The following is a 21,343-nucleotide window of genomic DNA, read 5'->3' on the forward strand; positions in this document are numbered from 1 at the left end:
TTGCTGACGTGTACGTGCGCACTGACTGTTTGTCTTCTGCTAGTAATAGCACACTGTTCATTTGAATATGCTGCTCAGGTGTACAATGCTTTGAGCAGTCTGAGGCCAGAGCTACTGTTTACGACCAGTGTGACATCGCTGGATGGCAGGGTAACACACCGTGTCACACAGACCCTCTCAGACTGGTTTGATGAACCTGGCACTAAGTTCACTGTACTCACATGGCATCCAATCATCAGACCTCAGCCCAAAGGAGCACCTTAAAACTAGGTTTGTATTGGGAGGTTCTGGGGTTTCAGTTGGGATGCCCTAAAGACATCTGTTAGCTGAAACAGTTGGACACTCAGTGTTCCTGGAATGACTGCAGAACCTGAAGTAGTTGGAGTCTTAATCCCTAAGAATAGCTGTGTCAATCAAAAGTAGTCAGATTTTACTGAGAATGACTATTACAAAGTAGTTGGGCTCTTAGTTCCTGAAGAATGACTACTGGTATCTGAAGCCGTTGGGGTCTTGGTTTGGAGGAACGACTGCTGCTAAGTGAGTGCGAGTGCTCTGAGTAAAAGTATTGCAAATATCCTGATGTGTTATGGAAAGTGTGAAAGAGTGATTTTGAGTGTTCTGGCTGAAGTCATTGCAAATGTCAGGGTGCAAAAGTGAGACGCAGAATAAGAAAGGGAACTGCAAGTGAAGCTTGAGCAACAGACTGACACGGGGACAGGAAGTGAGTGAGAGCACCGCTGATGTGGGAGAAGAAAACATGGAGGAACAATGAAGGCTGTCAGTGTGGGGACACGTGGAGGTTGGGTTAAGGATTGTCCTGAAAACTCGTGCCAACTGTCTCAGGGTGGAGGGTGAGAAAGAGAAGAGTCCTCAGCATCGCAATAAAAAGGTAAAAGACACATGCACGCACAGAGACACAGACCTGCACACACTCATAAACAAGGCCATATCTCATCAAAATTCATCATAACGATTGAAGAACTTAGCATCTGGTAGTTTGTGTCTGTTGAGTTCATGCAGTACACACAGAGACCTGTCGCAATTAATTAGTAGACGCTGGTGTTGCTGGTCAGTGATCAAACAGAATTAGAAATCTTAACATGTTAAGATTTCTAATCGTTAAACAATACAATATGAAGGTAATGGTCTTTTATATGGATTTCAAAAAAATATTGAAAACATGCATTTGTGTTGTCATCACACTGTCCTGTCAGCTTGCTGGGTTAAGATTTGACAGTAGCTGACTGTCAGAGAGAGAGTGTAACATGAGTGAACAAAATGAGAGACGCCAACAGACTGCTGAGCTTCCTGTTTTTGACAAACTGGTAAAGCTTGCACAATAACACACACAGTCAATGCAGCAGTGTTAGCAGCTGAAGTAAGCAGGCCTGCATGACTGAAACTAATGTGATATACAATACCTTACCGAGAGCAGTCAATGGTGAGCCTCTGAGTAACAGTGGGCTTCGGAGAAATTCACCTATCTGGCGCACGTGATCATATCAGATGGTAAGTCTGGTGATACACCTAGTTTAGGATTAGCCGACCCAGACGGTGGACGAAAAGGGTGGACACATGGGGAATGACAGAGACCTTGCTTTACCTGAAACCAGTAGCAGCTGCTGGAAATAAGTTCTAACCTAGCATGAGCTTGTGGGCCATCCAGACATAACTCTTATCTGCCACATTCTGTGCCAGATAAGAGTTCAGCAGAATATGGAACCAGATCATAAAAACCACAGAAACCAGGGCAAAGCTACCCAGAGGAGAAGCCCTCATATGGCCCGAGAACAAAATACCTAACTTTTTCTCTTTTACTCAAATTCACACACGGGTGTCAACAGGAGGGATGGTACAACAGTTACACAAGAAAAGGGATTCCAGATTTATAACTTTTCTATGATCTGTGTAACTAACAGTCCATGTTTAGGTGTTCAGACTCTACAGTTATGCCTGGATAAGCCTTTTGATCATCTAGTTCACTGTTGGTAAAAAAAAACAAAATATATATATATAATTTTATTTTTATTTTGCTAGGTTATTGTTGACATGTTCTCAAAATGGGTACAAGTTTTCCCTTCTAGTAAAACAGATGCAGGTGCAGTAGCTAAAAGATTACTGCAAGACATTATCTCAGGGCGGGGAATTCCAGACCTGGAGACTGGGTGCTGATGAGAGATCTCCAAAGAAGCAGCTGGAAGTAGGGACCATTAGCTAACATCCCAGACAGCAGCTAAGGTCAAAGGTCTTGGCACCTGTTGCAAGAGCATTCCACAAACACAGCAGTAACCTCAAAGGGTTAAAAGATTTCCACATTGATGCCGAGGAAGACAACGAGGGGATACGATGTGCCCTGCCCTTCAATCAATGCAGTCGTTGGAACGAAAGAGTGAGGGGTGAAGCAGCGCCCTCCTCCAACAGGAGCGTGCCAAGCTGCAACGCGGTGGTGTGCAGAGCCAGACTCAAACAACACCTAATTAAACAGCCCAGTGAGTTTTTCAGTGGCTGTTGGTGTGACTTTTCTAATCATTTTACAAATGGTAAACATCACAAACAGCAAAGGTGCGCATGAACTGCTGAATCTGAAACTCTTCTCCAGTCCCGATCTTATCAAAAGTAACTATAGTAATCACAGTATGCAAATCCTGTTTAGCAGCTAGCCTGCTTCATATGGTGACACCAGTTCCTAACACCTCAGAGCATCAAATCCTCATAAATATAAAAACTACAGCTGTTCCTCTGTCATCTAAAACTATAATTCATCTAAAAATATAATTTTGTGGTCATTTCACTTCACCAGGCCTCAAACAGGCTTTGAGCCACCAGAGGATGAACTTGTCCTTTCAGAGCTAAATGTAACTGATGTGGACACAGTGAATGCTAAATATCTTTGAACCTGCTATAGTTATTGATGCTGTCATATCAAACTGATTACCCTCCTGCAGTAAAACTGACAAAAGACTCACCCTCTGTCACTCAGCTGCAAATCCAGATCCTGTGTGGCTGCTTCTGCTTTTACCTCATACTTGGAAAGGCACTAGGATCAGAGTTGGATCATGGAATAGTGGATTCATTTATCCACAGGTTCAAAGGAGGCTGACTCCAAATTGTTGCCACAGCCTGGAAGGATCACTGATGAGTATAAAACACCCAATCAAATTGCTGCAGGATTCACACTGTGGCTTTGTTCTTTGAACGTGATAGAAACTGATAAAAACACAGAGCTAATAAATGACGTTTATTATGATTCTACTAGACGTGGACTTAAAGCTGTGTGAGAGCAAATGGATGCAACGAGTCTCATGATGTGGCAAAACAGAATAGCATAAAAGCAGGCGTGTGTGTGATGCATGTCGTACCTTCATCCCTAACAATACTGCTGCTAATGGCACTAAATTAGAAACACTGGTTTAAAGATAAAGTTTGATGAAGATGTGTCACACCTTAACAACAGCCTCTCATAAATAAACAACTTCATTTAAATAAAGCTTCAAAGCTCTTTTTGCAGGTGAACAGCCAATGATATTTCATATTTCCAGGTTATGATGTTTCACTTACACTCCAGCTGTGATCTGATATATAAAGTTTCTCCTTTATATTATTACTGCAGAATGTTATACTACAGCAATGATAATCAAAAGGGTGGAGACTCGGATGAAGAAACGCAGGTAGGTGGTGAGGATCCGGAGAATCGTAGAGACATCATTTGGGGACTCGGCAGCACTGAGTATGCTTAAACATTTGAACAACTTCTGCCTTTTGTTGGATTTTGTAACTGAGAAGATAACTCTCCAGAAGTGTCCTGCCTGACAGGGAGACAGAGCACAGGCTGACTGTCACACCTGGCTGGGAATCCTGGAAGGATGAGTCAGAGGATCTGCATGAATGGGATTGACACCTGACGGTGTGAATGGAGGGATTTGTTAGAAATACGTTTTTTGATAAAAGTTTCTTTTAATATTAATTGCAATGTATGCTCATAATAAAGTTGATACACTCCTCGTTAGAAGGATAAGCCCACAGTGTGAAGGGTTAACACAGACAGGGAGAGGCTGCCTTGGCCTCGTGTGGGGGTATAACCAGTGTTGGGAAGGTTACTTTTAAAATGTATTCCATTACAGAATACTGAATACATGCCCCAAAATGTATTCTGTAACGTATTCCGTTACGTTACTCAATGAGAGTAACGTATTCTGAATACTTTGGATTACTTAATATATTATCATGCTGTTTACAACTACGTGAATGTACTATTGCTATGATTTATTACTGTTACTGAAGGTCCGCGGCTCCGAACCGTAGTAAAGGGACCTCTGGCTAATACGGTGGGTTCCGTGTCGGGCTGGCAGCCGAAAACTAGCTTTACTTTGTTGTCTGGGTCAACTTTGCTTGCCAGAGACAGAGAGAGGCGTTGAAAGGCTGCTCCAACGGAACTTATTGTTTCGGAGGAAAACACGAACACAGTGTACAGTTGAGTCTTAATAGCTTACTTACAGCTGGGCTCGTCAGGCACTCTTCTTGGCTGCAGTGGTTATTATTATATTTACATGCTTCCAGCTCCCGTTTTTGCTCCGTGACAGCTCGGACTTTTCCTTTCTCTCCGTCCCTCGCTCACAGACACATAACGTGTATGGTAGTCCATTCTCGCTGCAGCACGGACTACACTGCCCATCAGGCTACATTCTTTAGGGCCATGCCTGTAGCATTCTGCCTTTTAGCTTAGCACAACAACAACAACAAAAAAGAGCTCTCTCACCCAGGAAACACGCAGAGAGAGAGCGTCACCTTGTAACTATGGCAACCGTAACGCTGCCGCCTGGAACAACAGAACATAGCTGTCAAACAAACCCAAACAGTCCTGACCCGCGACAATATGAAACAGGGAAGTACCGCCGTGTAATCCATTTATTTCAACAAAGTAACTGTATTCTGAATACCACCTTTTTAAACGGTAACTGTAACGGAATACAGTTACTCATATTTTGTATTCTAAATACGTAACGGCGGTACATGTATTCCGTTACTCCCCAACACTGGGTATAACATGCTGTAAGGTAGGGAGGCGTGTTCTCACACAGAGCCCTGACTGGAGGTCAAAGACCAGAGGACAACAAATCAGGGAGAGCATCCCCCCAAATAACAAATATTTCCTGTGTTCATGTGTCTGATATATGCCTTGAACGATGAATTGTACTTGTTCGTGTGCGCCGCTGTGCAGCCCGAGTCTTTGCCTGATAATAAAATAGTGTGAACTACTCGACTGTGTCCTGAACGAGACAGACTCCTCGACTGCTTCAGTCTTTTCAGACACAAGACTCAGGTCAGGCTTGTGAGCGCCAGGATCTCTATATATATTTGGTCAAATGAAATGTGATCATTTTTAATCTAAAGCAGAAACATGCTGTATTATTTCAGACAAATCTGGAATTACTTACTCCTGTGCTAAAGGGCAGAAGGCTGAGCATTGTCTCAGAGACCAGCTCGGACCAGGACACACACATGCTGTGCGTCAGCCACGACACTCAGTGATGGGTGCGTTTGAAATGTCAGGGTGTAGATCAGTTTGCCGAGTGTGGCTAACATTAGCAGTGCTGACAGACGATGTTAGAGCATCTTTAAAGCTGCAGACAATCGACAAAATATGAACAATCAGTGGAAGCGATGTTACTTGGAACTAAAAATAAACTTCATTCCAAACAAAGTATTCACAAGAGCAACAACAGATGAGTTCAACCAAAAAATGCCATGCAGCCTGACGAAGCTAAGCTAACGTGCACTAAGTCCGGTAGAAGGTTCTGGTAAAATGTGAGCTGGGATCTCAGATAGATCTGTCTGACGCTGGTTCGTTCACATTTAGCTTTCCTCAGTTTTTCCCTTTAGTCTCACGTGTTTCCACTGTTATGCTAGTGTAAATAATAATGTATCTGCGATCCACATTTTACTTGTATATTTAATGTTTGATTGCAGTCAGTGAAACACATGCATTAAAAACAGAGAAATACTTTCATCTCTACAGACCAGCTGCTCCTCCAGTCTTTCCAGCATGCTTTCAAGATTGAAAGGTTTGGTTGGAAAGATAACATGATATCAGTGCTATTCTTAAAATCCGACTTTCTTCCTAAAATGTCAACACATTTTACATTGTGTCATATTTTGAACCTATGCTTTAGAAAACCCAAAAGAAAGATGTGCAACAAAGTTTTAATTTATTTATTTTTTTACTCATAAAAGTGTTTCAGTATCATCGTTTGAATCCTGTCGTCTAAGGGTTATGTTGGATTTTGGTTTCCATCATAGTTACATCATTTTGTTCTCCACACTTTACACAATGTACAACTGTGATTGAACTGTTTGCCTCATTTTTTGGATCAGCACATTATGAAGTAGTACCTCTCTGTGGCACAAAGTACAGACAAGGGAAATGAGACTGATGTGAAAGAGCAGCCCTTAGCTCAGTGTGGGGGCAGGACGTCCCAGCATTTCTTAGTTATTCTGGAGGAGTCCAGTTGTTGTTGTTCTCTCTGGTAAAATACTGTGGCTGACCGCTCGAGGGTCACAAGTGGTGTGTATGTTATAATTGTGTGTGTAGGTTCTCAGTCACCCAGGTCATGGTAATCTAACGAGCGACTGGACTTCTTTAAGTTTCCTAAAGACGTTTCATTCAAGAACACTTCTCAGTTCTGAGATCAACTGGTGGACAGTCCCAGGTATGTGAGCCTTAGTGGGAGTAAGAGGGTCACTGACCCACTATTGATTATGTGCCTCATCACATGAGCCGAGGTGTGAAAAAAGGCGAATCAGCAGAGGTTTGTCCCATAGTGAATATATCATGTGACTGGACTTTAGGTTGGTGTTGTAAGGTCTCACAGTGGTGTTCAAAGAGTGACCATCGTTGAACGCCCTCTGTTCAAAGATGGTCATTCACAGTGGACATCCATCTGTCTTCTCTGTCCAAAATGTGAACACTGCCATCCTCAAAGAGTGACCTTTGACCTTTAGATGCAGACTTATAGCAGAGTCTTGTCCTGTGGAGGTGGCTCTTCTATGTTATGCCATGCGTTTATAAAGTGGCTGTTTGGGCTCTGAGCCCTCCCCGCTGCACAGCTGACACTACGTTGTTTAGTTTGTGTTTGGGAACTTTGTCCTTGGATGAAGCAGTTTTTGTCTGAATGTGTGGCATCCAATACCGGGTCACCGACCATCGTAAGGAACACGTCCCACTAGCTGGCTTAAAATCTGGGACTCTCCACCAGCTGGTCTCAGAACTGAAGGCGCTCCTTGGGTGAGAGCTGGAACATCTTAAAGAAACAGAAGCAGTCCAGACTTCAGCTCCACAGCATGTGTGTCATGTGAAAAGAAGTGGGAGCTTCAGAACACGTGCACAGGAAGTGATTTAACTAAGAATATTTTGACACAAGCTGTTGTTATTTAGTTCAACCTGTAGTTTAGAGCAGTACATTTTTATTTAACTAGTATTACAAAATGGATTTTGTCACTAAATATACACACATCAGCTCGTTTCATGTTTTTATGAAACCACTTTGTTGTTCAGAAGGAAAGATTCTTTTTCAAACGGTCCACATCAGCAGGTACAAGTACGACACAAGAAGCTCTCGGGCCTGCACTTCCTCTCAGTCATTGCATGGTCAGATAAGCAATCAGCACACACTGTGTGTGTCTGTGTGTCATATTCAGTAAACTATTTGTTTGGCTGCTTTGTAAAGCTGCACTCCTCAGATGTAGACACAATACTCTAGTGGAAGTGACTCAAAATAAGGGCAGATGATGGAGTTGAGTTTGTTGCTGTTTGTCGTGAGGATACAGCTGTGCATCCCAGCGCTCCTACGTAAACATATATGTGAAGCTGTTGGAAGCTCATCCAAAGCAAAATACTGACAGAGCACAAACACAGCTGTGCTGATCAGGAGTCAGAGTCGAGGCAGGAGCATGGTGCACAACACAGTGTGACAGCTGAGCAGTACGATTTCTATCACACGTTGTGCATTACTCATTAAAAAAACTGAATTCAATGATGCGTATAAGAACATGGCTAAACTGTCCTTTTTGGTTCCCCAAACGTAAACTTCGAGTGAAATTTGAATAAATCAATAAATGCTGACAGTTAATCTGCAAATAGCTGCAAAGGGCACGCTAATCAGGACTTGGATGTGAGTGTGGTGATGTATAAAAATAGATTTTCACTTAAGCAGCGAGTCAGACTAATAAGAAAACCATCCGTTTGTCATGCCACCATAAAGTGTTTTTAAAAGTCTCTCTCTAAACTAATAAAAGTGGTATGTTAGAACAAGCGTGCTGGATCATGCTCCGATCTTATTTACATCAATCAAATCCAGTATTATGTTAATAATCTTCCATTCAATCTTCAACAAGCGCGCGCGCGCGCACACACACACACACACACACACACACACACACATATATGTATATATAAATTTTGTTGCCATATTCAGAACAATTACAAATAATTAGAAAATTGCCAATATCTGCTCCCTTATTTTTAAGAAAGGGGAACATAGCTGACAGAAGTGAACAGATGAAAATAAGATGCTTCTGTGTATTCTGACAATTCATTGATGTCAATGGTTCATGGTGATTATAATAATCATCGTAGCAGTGACAGCAATAAATGAAATAAGCCCAGATTAAAAGCAGGTTCTGAAACAAACACAAAATCGATTTAAGAATGTCTCTTCAATAAATAAATTACATCAGACACAAATTGATTTAAATAAATAAATAAATACATGAATAAATAAATGTATTCATGTCCAATGAAGAAATGCTGAAGAACATCTAAAAGGAACCGATCTGTAACAAAAAGGCAGACCAACTAAAAACATGCATGCTCTACATTGTTCGTACAGTCGGTCCGTTTCATCGTCGTCACTTAGGAACAACCAGCCACATTTAAGCAACATTTGTCACAAGCAAACGACGGCTGACGCTGATACCGTCTCTTCAACCAGCGAGGCAGGATGGAGGCTCTCTGTTGGACTCGCCGATTTGGGGTGGAAAACGACTTACTGTAAGATTCTTTGGCTTACGGGGAGCTTTTGTCTTTTATTACCTACTGTAGAATCAAACACTGTGAGTAGTTATCGGTTTAGCAGTCCAAAGCCCTGGTCAGTGTTATGCTGCTCACTTTACAGTTTACAGCTGATACCAAACTGGGTCAGAGGGGTTTGGTTAGGGTTGGCATACCTACACCTGTCTGCTTCTGCTCCTTTCTTTAGGAGGCGACCTGCGGGATTCCCAGCTACTGATGTTATGGTTACCAGTGTCATTTTACAAACACAACCAGTGACCAGCAGAAGGCAGCTTAGAGCTCATTATCAGTTTGGACTGAAAATGTGAAACCTCGTTCATGCTGTTTGTTTTTACGTCAAATGATTTCTCTGACTGTGGCTTAGTGGCAACATTTCTCACCAATGAGACTCTTGTTTCTACTGGACATTGTTCTAATAGTTTAGAGTAGTTCTGAATAGTTTCTCTGATTTGAACACCAAGAGCAACCCACCTGCATTCACTGCCTTAAAGTAACCTGGCTTTAGCAAACTGCACACAATAAATAAGTAGCTTCAGTGAGCACAATTTCAAATTCAGACACTCAAAGTTCAGGAAGTCAAATCTGAACCCCTTTACTGAACTTGAGAGCCCATGTCTCGTCACATTTGTAATTCGGTTCTATTCACCATTTGAGACACGAGCATCATATCATTAGCAGACTCTCACCGTGTCTCCTCCAGGCCTGTAAACTACATCTGTGTGCAAAAACTGTAGAAAGGAGCACAAAACCAAATGGAACAACAATCACACCAGAGTGCAAACCCCCAAAATCAAACCCAACGTAAACAGATGTGATTGTTTGTTTGTGGTTTCTTATTACTTTAGTTTTCTTTTTTGATTTCTGATAAGACACAGAAACGGGAGTGGTGGTTTTATTCCGAAATGATGGGTCCTCCAAGTCCACAACGAACACTTGACACACACAAAGGAGAAACAGAGAGATGTTCCCATCCCTGTCGTCACTGATTGAACTGTTCTTGTTTTTTTCAGCTGGCATGTGGTGTATGGTGGGATGACATATGGCTTTCCCGAAACAAAGAAAACTGAAGCGCCAAATACGTCTGAGAAAAAGAATGAATAAAGCGTTTATATTACACCAACTGATGGGTTGAGTCTGAGATGTCAGTCCTCGTGGTGTTGAGGACTTACACTGACTGCTTTCACCATATACAGGATGTTTACGGCGTATGACCGCATATGTAAGGTCCAACAGCTAAAACACATAAATCTTTATTTCCTTTTCTCTTATTTCCCGTGTTGCATCTGCCCGTCACTCGCTTCAGTATCCATTAAGTCAACACTATCAGAGTCTTTGAAGATGCCGTCTTCTCTGTAGACAACAGCCAGAAAAAAAAACTTGCTCTGAGACGAGATGTTACATCAAACTCTTTACTCCAGCATCTCCTCAGATACCATCCCATTATCGTCCCGGTCTGGCACGTACCATCGTCTGAGTTCCTTCCTCTCTGTCCAGCTGTGGGTCAGTCTACTCAATGGAGTGGTGTGGAGGAAGACGGGCTGGGTGTAGGGTCAGGTAATGAGCAACAGTGTTACAAGAGGAGCAGTTAGCATTTAGTATAAGAGTGAGAAAAACAGGAAGTATGGTGGTCTGTCGGTCATGGGCTGGCCTTATTCGATGACCATGCAGTGAGGCAGGTGCTGGGAGTAGTACTTGAAGAGCTCAGCAGTTGCTCCGGGGCAGTTAGTCAACTCCAGCTCTTCCAGCTCATGTAGCTGGATGAGGCCTGACAGACCAGTGGTGGTCAGCAGGGGGCAGCCTAGGAGAACAAAGGAGAAGAACACTTCAGCAGTGAGCTTGCTAAAAAACACTGATCGCTGCTCTCCAGTGATTAATATTTATTCCATAAAAAGTCCGTCAGTAGTAAAAATGGTGATATTTTCTAATGGCTTGTTATGTCACAGTGACAGCACACAGCCTACATTTATGATCACATTATCATACAGATGCTCAAAATGTGGAATCAGGAACAACATACAGACAAAGGAGCAGAGGAGCACACTCCTATTCTGTTAAAGCATATTTCCTCATTTAGTCCTTTGGTTATTGTGGTGGAATAATAAACGACACATGGCTAACACATCAAGGTTGGTTGAGTTCTTATAATATTGAAGCTAGTCCTTTAGATCTCAGTTTTTATTAAGTGGTAACAGGACTCCCACATGCCCTCCCAGGGACTGTAACTCCCAGAGAGGGCCAAGTAAACACAACATTTCAATTCTTAGTGTAGAAGAGTGGAACAGCTGTACAACAGTTACTCCTGCAAGAGTGCCGCTAACATACAGATGCTTTCATGACTGTGTACTGCAGATGACCACCTTCACAAATTCTTTGCAGCTAAGTTCTTGAAATATGTGACCATGCAGTCCTCTATTGTAAACCGCTGCATATATTTATTTTCAGAAGACTCTCTGGCAAACAAAACAAAAGTATTGCACTTAACTTAATGAGCTGTGTGATTCTGCACCTTTTCTAATATTACAGTGTCAGTCAGAACATTTGACACATTCAGACACTTTGCACTGGCACAGTCATTGTTCAGCCGGCAGGCCACAGCCAATCCTATTGGCTGCCCCTGGCCAGCCTGTGTGAGATCACCGGGAAATTCGGATAATAATAATACATCATGCAATTTGACCAATTTCAGTCACTAAACGCTCTTTGATAAACTCTCCATCAGAGAATAGCTAACCGTTGTTCTGGGAGAGCAGAAAAGTGCTGTGTAAGCACCTGTGCACTTACCATCCACAGCTCACAGATGATTTCAGATGGAGCTGCTCTGATGAAGAGCAGGTGTGCTCGAAATGTCACCACATGAAACCATAAAGGAATGTGGAGGCCTGCAGCGTGCCATGGTTAATCCTTTTTTATTTGGAAATCAGTGCCTTCTGTTTTTATTTCCATATATTATATTACAAACAGGGTTGTACGCTGAAAGCATGTCACTAACTCGAATACAACAGACCCACATTATAAAGGACTTTATTTGGCGAAAGATGGATCAAGATGATCATACCTGCAAGAGACAGTAGGCGAAGACTTCTCATGCCAAATAAATGCTGCAGCCCAAAATCTTGCACCTGCAATAATGAAAAATAACATTTAAAATTCCAGAACTGCTTAGCCTGGATATAATATGTTAGAAGTAAGATCATATTACTGTTAAAGTAACAGAAGCTACAAGGTTTATATTGAAAATAAGAGAGAGCTGTATGGTGTCAGCTACAATCTGTTCCTATAGCTGCACTGTAGCATATACAAATGCTGCCAACTTGCTTTTTCTTTTTTTAAAATACAATTTCTACTGTGAATTTCAATAAATTTCATGTTTTTGTTACCTGACAGCACCAGCGCAGATAGAGACTTCTTAATGATGACATGGTAGACAGGTATCCCAGGCCTGTGTCTGTGATCCGTACACACCTAAAATCAGACACAATCAGCAACATTACACCTTCATCTAATGACGCTACGTTTGAGTGGAGGACTGTGTGTAGAAAAGGTTACGCAGTACTTTCTTATTAAAGAAACAGAGCATGCTCTCAGAGAGCAGATCACGACATTTGGTTATAAAAGAGGTCAGAAAGGCCAAAGAAGTGTTTTTATTCATGCTATTTGCCGAACAAAGGAAACGTGGGAGAATTTAAAGAAGCAAACTTGTATCTGTCAAATCCATCGAATTTAGAAACAAAACACTGAATTATTACTATTAAAACTCTGAACTATGGATCAAATTCTTCTGTCACTTGTTTAAATGCTGATGCTCTCACTCTGACTGTAACAGACAAAGTTTAAAGAAAATTGGACAAAGTGGGCGTGTTTGATGAAGTTAGTGTCCTTTCTCATGTAATCTAGTTAATAAAATCATATCTTACAGATGGAAACAGTGTGTTTGAGTGAATAGTCAAACTTCATAAATAGTTTAGATTAATAATAATACCACATGGTTCAACTTTCAGTCCTCACAAAAACCAAACAGCAGCCAACTTCAATGGGCAACAAAGTCAGGTGTAGACCTTAATGACAGTAAAGCAGTGTGTGTGTGTGTGTGTGCAAACACAGATGTTCACACCAATGATGATCCAGATTTTCCACTAGCAGGGACGATATCAATGCATAGTTACCCATTTGCTTACATTCGCTTACATTTTAGACATTAAGAGCTTTACTTGAACTTAACTTGACTCTACTGCCCTATCATAGTAAGGAGGGCCTGAAAACATTAGAGTCAAATTCACATTGTCTCTGTAAAATTATAACTGAATGTAGGTTTTAAACTGGGAAAACATGATTACATCTGCAGATATACGACTTTTTACTTTAGTGGAATTCCACCAAGTCTGTTGGGATCAGGAATCACTGCTGCATCTTTCAAAGTATTTTCACTGTAATTATTTTGCTGACAAAGATTTGAGGTATTTTACTACCTTGAGGATCCTTTTTTAAACCAGCGTCATGTCTCTCAGACTGGCAGCAGGAATGTATTTAATGGCTCTCATGAGTATGACAGGGAACCTAGCGAGAAAATAAAGATTCTGGGAACAGGATTTGAGCACATTATTGCAGTTACAAGACTGGAAGGATCATCAGACAGTGGTAAGGGAAGGCAGGCAGTGAGAGCTGATGGCTGACTGGATGTTTGTCTTTCTAGCCCTGAGCCCCTCCCTGCCAGTATGGAAGGAGACAGTCTCAGAGGTCAGAGGTGAGACTTAAGTTGGAAGACTGATGCCATGGTTTTCAAAAAACTAGGGGATCGGGATCAGGATGGAAATAATTTACATCTGCTTTCCCAAAACAGCAGTAAACACACTTCCTAACCCTGGCTGACTGTTTCACTGACGTGATGTAAACAGAAGCACTTATGAGTTACAACCAGAGGCATTCGTTGCTGAGATGTGAAATAAGTTTCCAGTTTGAGATGATGTGGCTCAGTAATTCTCTATGAGAACTGGGAAAATCACTTGGGATGGATTTACATCCTTTTTGTTGTCATGCTGTTTTGAGGAAGTTGGAGGTGCAACAGGATGTTATGCAAGAGATGCAATTGTAGGACATCAAACTGAAAATCAATATCTGCAAAAGTCTGCAACCAGCTGGAGAACAAACAAGACAGTCTGTGACTGTGACGAAGAGCTGAGTGTGTGGTCCAGAATGGTTACATTTAAATAAATAAAATACATTTTATTACAGAGATTAGAACATGCTGTAGGTATTACAGGTACTGCACTGCAGTGGTTTGTATCATATCTATCTAATAGACTCCAATTTGTGCATGTAAATGGAGAGTCCTCTTCAGACACTAAGGTCAATTATGGTGTTCCACAGGGTTCAGTGCTAGGACCAATTCTATTTACATTATACATGCTTCCCTTAGGCAGCATCATTAGAAGACATAGCATAAATTTTCACTGCTATGCAGATGACACGCAGCTCTATCTGTCCATGAAGCCAGGTAACACACACCAATTAGTTAAACTGCAGGAATGTCGTAAAGACATAAAGACCTGGATGGCCGCTAACTTTCTGCTTCTTAATTCAGATCAAACTGAGGTTATTGTACTCGGCCCTGAAAATCTTAGAAATATGGTTTCTAACCAGCTTGCATTCTGGAACAGACACCCTGTCTTCTTGACAAAGCATATAGTTAGGGCCTGAATCTTCCCTTAGTTTGACTTCCTGTGATTCACTGAGCATTTCTCCTTCTCTTACATCTTTTCACTCACTGTCTGTTTGTACACCTCTCTGCATTTAATTATACGTTATTATTCATCTCTAGCGCTCTTCCACAGTGTGTTATTTATCCTGTCTTCCTCCAGTCACACCCAACTGGTCTGAACCCCCTCCCTGAGCCTGGTTCTGCTGGAGGTTTCTTCCTGTTAAAAGGGAGTTTTTTTCTTCCCACTGTTTCCCATCTGCTTGCTCATAGGGGGTTGTCTGACCGTTGGTGTCTTTTTGTATTATTGTAGGGTCTTACCTAACAATAGTGAGGAGAATGTTGTTGTGATTTGATTTTATACAAATAAAATTGGATTGAATTTAAATTAGAAAATAACAAGTGAACTTACATGAAGTGTCAAGCCCCACAGCACAAACACATTAGTACCAGTACATTATCAGGGATTCTAACAGCTAGTCCTTTTATTGAATCAGAACTCTGGAGTGATCCAGTGACCGCTACGAAAGGGCAGCTGACAATCAGGGAAAGACCAGATGACAGCCTGGAAAGACTGCTGACAGGAGGGAATAGACCCTAATGGGGCTGGTGTGGGATAGTGCCTCATACCAGCAGGACCCAGCGCTTTTTAGCGTATTTGGGTACAGCCAATATTGCTACAGAAATCTCAAAGGAGAAGATACCCCTAGGGTCTGCGAGAGCAGGGGCGGAAGAAGACCCTTTCCAGACGGATTTAATTGCAATGAACCATGGAACGGTACCAACGATGAATAGATCAACAAGCATTGCAAATAATGGACCATCAATGATGGTAGGAAAGAAGCTGCAGAACTGCATTTGTGGCTGGTCAAAACTAACAACTGACATGGGCCTTAAAATCCACCAAGGCAGGAAGAAGTGCCTCAGCGAGCTGAGAAAGGGGCCTTGTATTGACACATACTTTTTAAGAAGTAAGTCAAATCAGTCGATTGAAGCCCAGAGGCAGGAGAATCCCCACAGTCCTCTGGGTATCAGCACCCCGATCGAAGTTCTTTGTCGTACAGACTCCCCCATAGTCTCCAGATTGAACCTCAGTCAAATCCAGCCAGTAGCAGCTCCCAGTCTAGAGCTTAGCCAGCCACACCCAATATTAGATTCTAGCTCGGGGCCCAGCTGTTTAATATCAAGCTAACTTCGAATCAAGCCACCAAATGCTAGCAACACACTTGTGTATAGATGTAAGCCAGCCACAATCAACACCATGTTCCAGCCCAGAGCCCATCCAGAAACAGCCGACAGAATCTTCCAACACTGAGTCTAGACAACCACTTCCAGCAAGGGAAAGGAAGATGGATGGTAGGAAAGATCAGATTCTGTGGCCCAGATCCAGTGAGAAAAGAGAGGGAAACCACTGACTCGGAACTGGCTCTTATACTCGATCAACAAAAGGGTCCAGTTGAAAGGAAGTTGGAGAACCTGGGGACCATCATCTACAGTTATGGGGTTGAGCGATTTGGGGTAAAGAACAAGAGTCAGAGACAGCAGAAAGGCCCTTTAAACCAGTTAAAGTCTAGGACACAGCGGGAAATTGACAGATTAGTGAAAGAGGGAACACAACTGAGGAAGCAGTGGAGGAGGGCCAATGAGACAGAAAGGGAGGGACTCACTGCCCTGCAGGAGGAAATAAACCAACAACTAAGTAAGCTGCAAAGAGCAGAACACCTCAGACGACAACAAGAAGAAAGAACAGACAAGGACCCTTTTCTACATCAACCCAACAACTTTGTTAACAGCCTTTTTGTTGAAGAGAAGAGTGGGTGCCTCAAAATGGCCATAAAAGACCTGGAAGATCATCTGAGGAAAACTTACTTGGAGGATCGGAGGCATGAACCAGTTACCATTCCGAGTGATATGCTGCATATCAAGGCACCTGAACACCAAATGGACATAAGACAACCTACATGGAGTGAAGTGGTGAAGGTAGTGAAGCAGGCAAGAGCAGCATCGGCCCCAGGACCTAATGGCATCTCATATAGGCTCTATGAAAACACCCCACGAGTCCTCAAATACCTGTGGAAGCTGATGAAGGTAGCATGGCAGAAAGGAGTGATTTCAAAGGCTCTGTGATGAGCATGAGGTATTCTGATCCCTAAGTCGAAGAACTCCTCCTCTATTAACCAGTATCGCCAGATCAGCCTGCTGAATGTAGAAGGAAAGATCTTCTTCAGTGTCTTGGCCCAAAGACTATCTACTTTCCTGCAAAGAAACAACTATATTGACACATCAGTGCAGAAGGCCAGCATCCGGGGCTTCTCAGGATGTCTGGAGCATGCCAGTGTTATCTGGCACCAGATTCAAACTGCTAAGAAAGAACAAAGAGACCTTCATGTGGTCTTTTTAGACCTTGCCAACGCCTTTGGGTCAGTTCCGCACGAGACCTTGTGGATAGCCTTCAACTATTTCAGCGTACCAAACCACATCACAGGACTGGTCAAGACCTACTTTCAGGATTTACAGTTTTGTGTGACAGCTGAGAACACCACCACAGCCTGGCAGCACCTGGGAATTGGAGTTATGGCAGGCTGCACGATTTCCTCTTTGGCATTTATCATGGCAATGGAGTTGATCATGCGGGCATCTCAGTGGGTAGTGGGAGGTGAGAGACTCAAGAGGGGCCTTCGTCTTCCTCCCATTAGAGCCTACATGGATGACATGACCATCATTACAACAACAAAACCATGTACTAGGCGATTGCTACAGAAGCTCCAGGAAAACATAGAATGAGCAAGAATGGAGTTTAAGCCAAGTAAATCTCGCAGCATCTCCATCATAAAAGGAAAGCTGACAGCCGAGCAATTCTATATCAGTGGAGAACAAATTCCAACAGTCTTAGAGAAGCCCATAAAGAGCCTGGGACGGTGGTACAATGCAGACCTCAATGATACGTGGCAACTAGAACAACTAAGGCAGAACTTGACTGATGACTTCAAGCGGATTAACAACACTGCACTCCCAGGGAAACTGAAGCTGTGGTGCTTCCAGTTTGGGTTATTACCCAGACTACTGTGGCCATTGACAATGTACGAGGTCTCGCTCAATCATGCCAATCGACTAGAGAGGCTAGTGAGCTCCTACGTTAAGAAGTGGCTCAGACTTCCCAAATGCCTCAGCAGCGTCGTCCCTACAGCGATGGGATACTGGCATTGCCTATCCATAGCCTGGTTGAGGAGTTTAAATGTGCAAAAATGAGGCCTGAGATGTCACTCACGGACTCCTGGGACCCCATAGTGAGAGGCACTGCTCCCACCCTAGCAACGGGGAGGAAGTGGACCCCGGCCACATCTGTGCTACAGGCCAAACCTGCTCTTCGGCATCGTGACGTGGTGGGTCACGTCCAACAGGGCAGAGGAGGATTTGGTCTTGGAGCAGTAACCCCTCGGTGGCAATAGGCATCTGTAACCGAACGTCGAATAATGGTAGTGGAGGAGGTGCGTCGACAGGAGGAAACAGCCAGACATGCCAGCGCCATAGCGCTGGCCAAGCAGGGTCGCTGGATGAATTGGGAGAGTGTGGAAAAGAGGAAACTCTCATGGAGTGAAATCTGGGGAATGGAGTCTAATAGACTAAGTTTCATCATCCGAGCGACATACGACATGCTACCTTCCCCAATAAATCTGCAGCTGTGGTTTGGACCCATCCTGCCCCCTGTGTACAATCTCAGCCACACTCAAGCACATCTTGGTTGGTTGTAGGACTAGCCTTACTCAGGCAGATACACATGGAGACACAGCCAGGTCCTCAGGTGTCTAGCCGAGAAAGTTGACCAACCAACAGCAAAACTGCTTAGAGAGATTGGGATCAGAGGACAGGCACAACGGCAGGCTATATGAGAATTAGCTAACACTGCTGAGAGGGCCAGTCACTGGCTATGGCTAAAAAGGGCTGACATCACTTGGGCAGCTAAGGCAGTCAGTTAACCGCGAGACACACGCCCAGGATTGATAAGGATCATCCTTGGATGAGGGTGTCTAGTGATAATGGCCGAAACACCCGATGAATCCAAGGTCCACTACTGATGACGTGTCCCAAATTTTAATATGATAATTTAGATCAGATCTCTAATCCCTAAACCTAACCAAGAAAAAATGGCAGATTAGCTTGCGTAAAAGACCGAAATTTGAGGCACACAACGATGTATGCCGCTGGTAGAGTTTCTGGGCTGCTTTTCCTCATAACAGCCATCCCTCAAGATTTTCTCCATTTAAAGCAATGCATTGTCAGGGATCCTAACAGCGAGTCCTTTTATTGAATTAGTACCCCAATGACATAATCAAGTACACACTAGTGACCTATCCAGGTTATACAGCTGGGATAGGCTCTAGCCGCCTGCCATCCTGAATCAGAAAATGCATGGAATCCAAATCTGCTTCCTGTGTTACTGAAGTTTAGTTTTTCACTGAAATTGTGTTATACTTGATATTATTTTATTTAACTACAGCAAGCTATGATACAACAACAACATTGTTACATGAATAATGAATGAATGAGAAAGGCGTTTACACACTGAGCACGCTGCGGAAAAGTGAGAAGAAATTCCGTTTTTTCAGAGTCAAACTTGCAGTGCCTCTGAACACACTACACACACATTGAAAGCCTTGTGTTTTTGCAAAAACGTCATCCTGAAAAACATACTGCGAAAAAACCAAAGTTGACATTAGGCGATGATGAGCTGGTGTTTCTGAATAAGAAAAGGAAGAAACTGGAATTCTCGGTTCATCCATTTCCCAGGAAAGGCAGCAGCGGGGAGGATTTCACCGTTTGATCCATGAGTGGAAGTTGTTCCACGAAATTACAAGTGCACTTGTTCCCCAATCAGAGGTCTGATTGTTCAGATATGCTTATAGTTCTAAAAAAACATGAATGCTGCAGATTTACACGGTCAGTGTGAGTGGCTTTATTATAAGTAGATGAGTTTTATTGCACAAAGATTTTATGCGTCTAGTGTGTAAAAGCCTTAAATGAAAACGTTTCTTCCAGTTCCACTACATTACTGCACTCGACAACTGCTCCTCACACTGATAGCAGAGGAGCTCAGTGCCTTGCCATGGACACTAACATGTGGCGCACAGGCGCTGCCTTCAAATGTGAGGATTGAAATAGACACTTAAATGTTAGAAAATCACTTGATACATACTAAATCATCACTGTGTTAAAGATAAATTGGCCAAGTCTACAAGTTCTTGCACCAACAAAACACCAGCTGCAACTCAGGCTGTAGAGCAGGTTGTCCACTATTCAGTGCTCACAGACAGCAGGCCCTCCATATATTAAAGTGACCTTAAGCAAAATACCCCAAGTTCATTCTGGCAGCAGATTAGCACTGCTAGATGGATGAGAAACACAGCATTCTTCTCCACATCTGTAACCTTTGGCCAGTAAACATTTTATCCCCAGCTTAAATACCTGCATGAGCATGAGTTGTATCTTTATTGCCACTGAAGCGGATTAAATATTGTAACTTCCTTTTGTATAAATATGACCGTCTACGTGCGCAGGACAGCAAAGAACACTGACCTGTCCAGCACCAGTTCTTCCAGCTTGTGCAGGTCGCAGGCAATGTACTCTAGAGCCATGTCCGTGATCCGAGGGCACCAAGACAAGTCCAGGCTGCGGAGCTTGCGCAGGTTCTCAGCGACCAGCTCAACACCGTCATCTGTGATCTTGGAGCAGCCAGACAGACTGAGAGAAGTCAGGTTTGGCAGGCTATGGACCATGTTTACCACACCATGGTTGGTGATCTCCCAGCATGAGTGAAGCCGCAGAGTGTGGGTGGTGTAGCCCTGTGGACGAATTTTACTTTTTTAATTATGTCAGTAACTAGTAAGGAATTACTGCCATTAAAAAAGATGAAGCCAAAAAAAGTTCTTTGGATTCTAAGAAGTCCAATATAGGAAAAAGCTTGAGGACAGCTAGACTAGGCAGCACTTTATATTATTATTATTTGAACTTCCTACCTGCTTGGCTGTAAAGTAGGCCATGGCTGTGTCAGTGACATGGTAAGCCTGCAGGGTCAACTCTGATAAGTTGGGCAGGAGCTGTGAGATAGCAGCAATGGCATCATCCGCCACATTGATGCAGTCACTGACGCTGAGGGAAGTGAGCCGAGCGTTGAGGCTCGACCAGAGGCCAGCCTCTGTGAAATCGTTGCAGCCTGACAGTTCGAGATGCATCAGGCCCTGCATTTGCTCCAACATAACCTGAAACACAAGAAATAACATGTGAAATGTAATTATACCCACAGACACTGTAAAGTCTCCTGAGCCTGTGCTGGACAGCAAACATTTTAAAACATATTATCTAAAAAAAAATGAATGACTGAAATCATTGTATGAGGCTACACAGCAAGGAGAGAAAGTGCTGAGGTCCTCACTATCAGACCTAGTGTCTGACATGCAATAAACCTTTGGTAGCCCCACAGGTTTCATGATGAGCTCATTGACACCAGCAGTCGTGCAAATCTTTCAGTTCAATTCATTTAGATTTTATATATTTATACAGCACCAAATGGCAACAACAGATGCCTC

At 43.0% G+C, this 21,343-nt stretch overlaps 1 protein-coding gene across 2 annotated transcripts in view; it reads right to left on the minus strand.

Moving 5' to 3' along the window:
- Positions 1-5,932: 5,932 nt before the first annotated feature.
- Positions 5,933-21,343, minus strand: part of fbxl16 (F-box and leucine-rich repeat protein 16) — a 30,188-nt gene continuing 14,777 nt past the window's right edge. For both annotated transcript variants that reach the window (XM_025906668.1, XM_003457929.5), the window contains 5 exons: positions 20,774-21,016; positions 20,334-20,599; positions 12,445-12,529; positions 12,123-12,186; positions 5,933-10,865 (listed from right to left, as the gene is read on the minus strand). In XM_025906668.1, the coding sequence (XP_025762453.1) occupies positions 10,717-10,865; positions 12,123-12,186; positions 12,445-12,529; positions 20,334-20,599; positions 20,774-21,016 (807 nt within the window). In that variant the 3' untranslated portion in view covers positions 5,933-10,716. The remainder of the gene's footprint in view (positions 10,866-12,122; positions 12,187-12,444; positions 12,530-20,333; positions 20,600-20,773; positions 21,017-21,343) is intronic.

The sequence above is a fragment of the Oreochromis niloticus genome, linkage group LG4 (genome assembly GCF_001858045.2).
Source record: "Oreochromis niloticus isolate F11D_XX linkage group LG4, O_niloticus_UMD_NMBU, whole genome shotgun sequence".
Taxonomy (NCBI): domain Eukaryota; kingdom Metazoa; phylum Chordata; class Actinopteri; order Cichliformes; family Cichlidae; genus Oreochromis; species Oreochromis niloticus.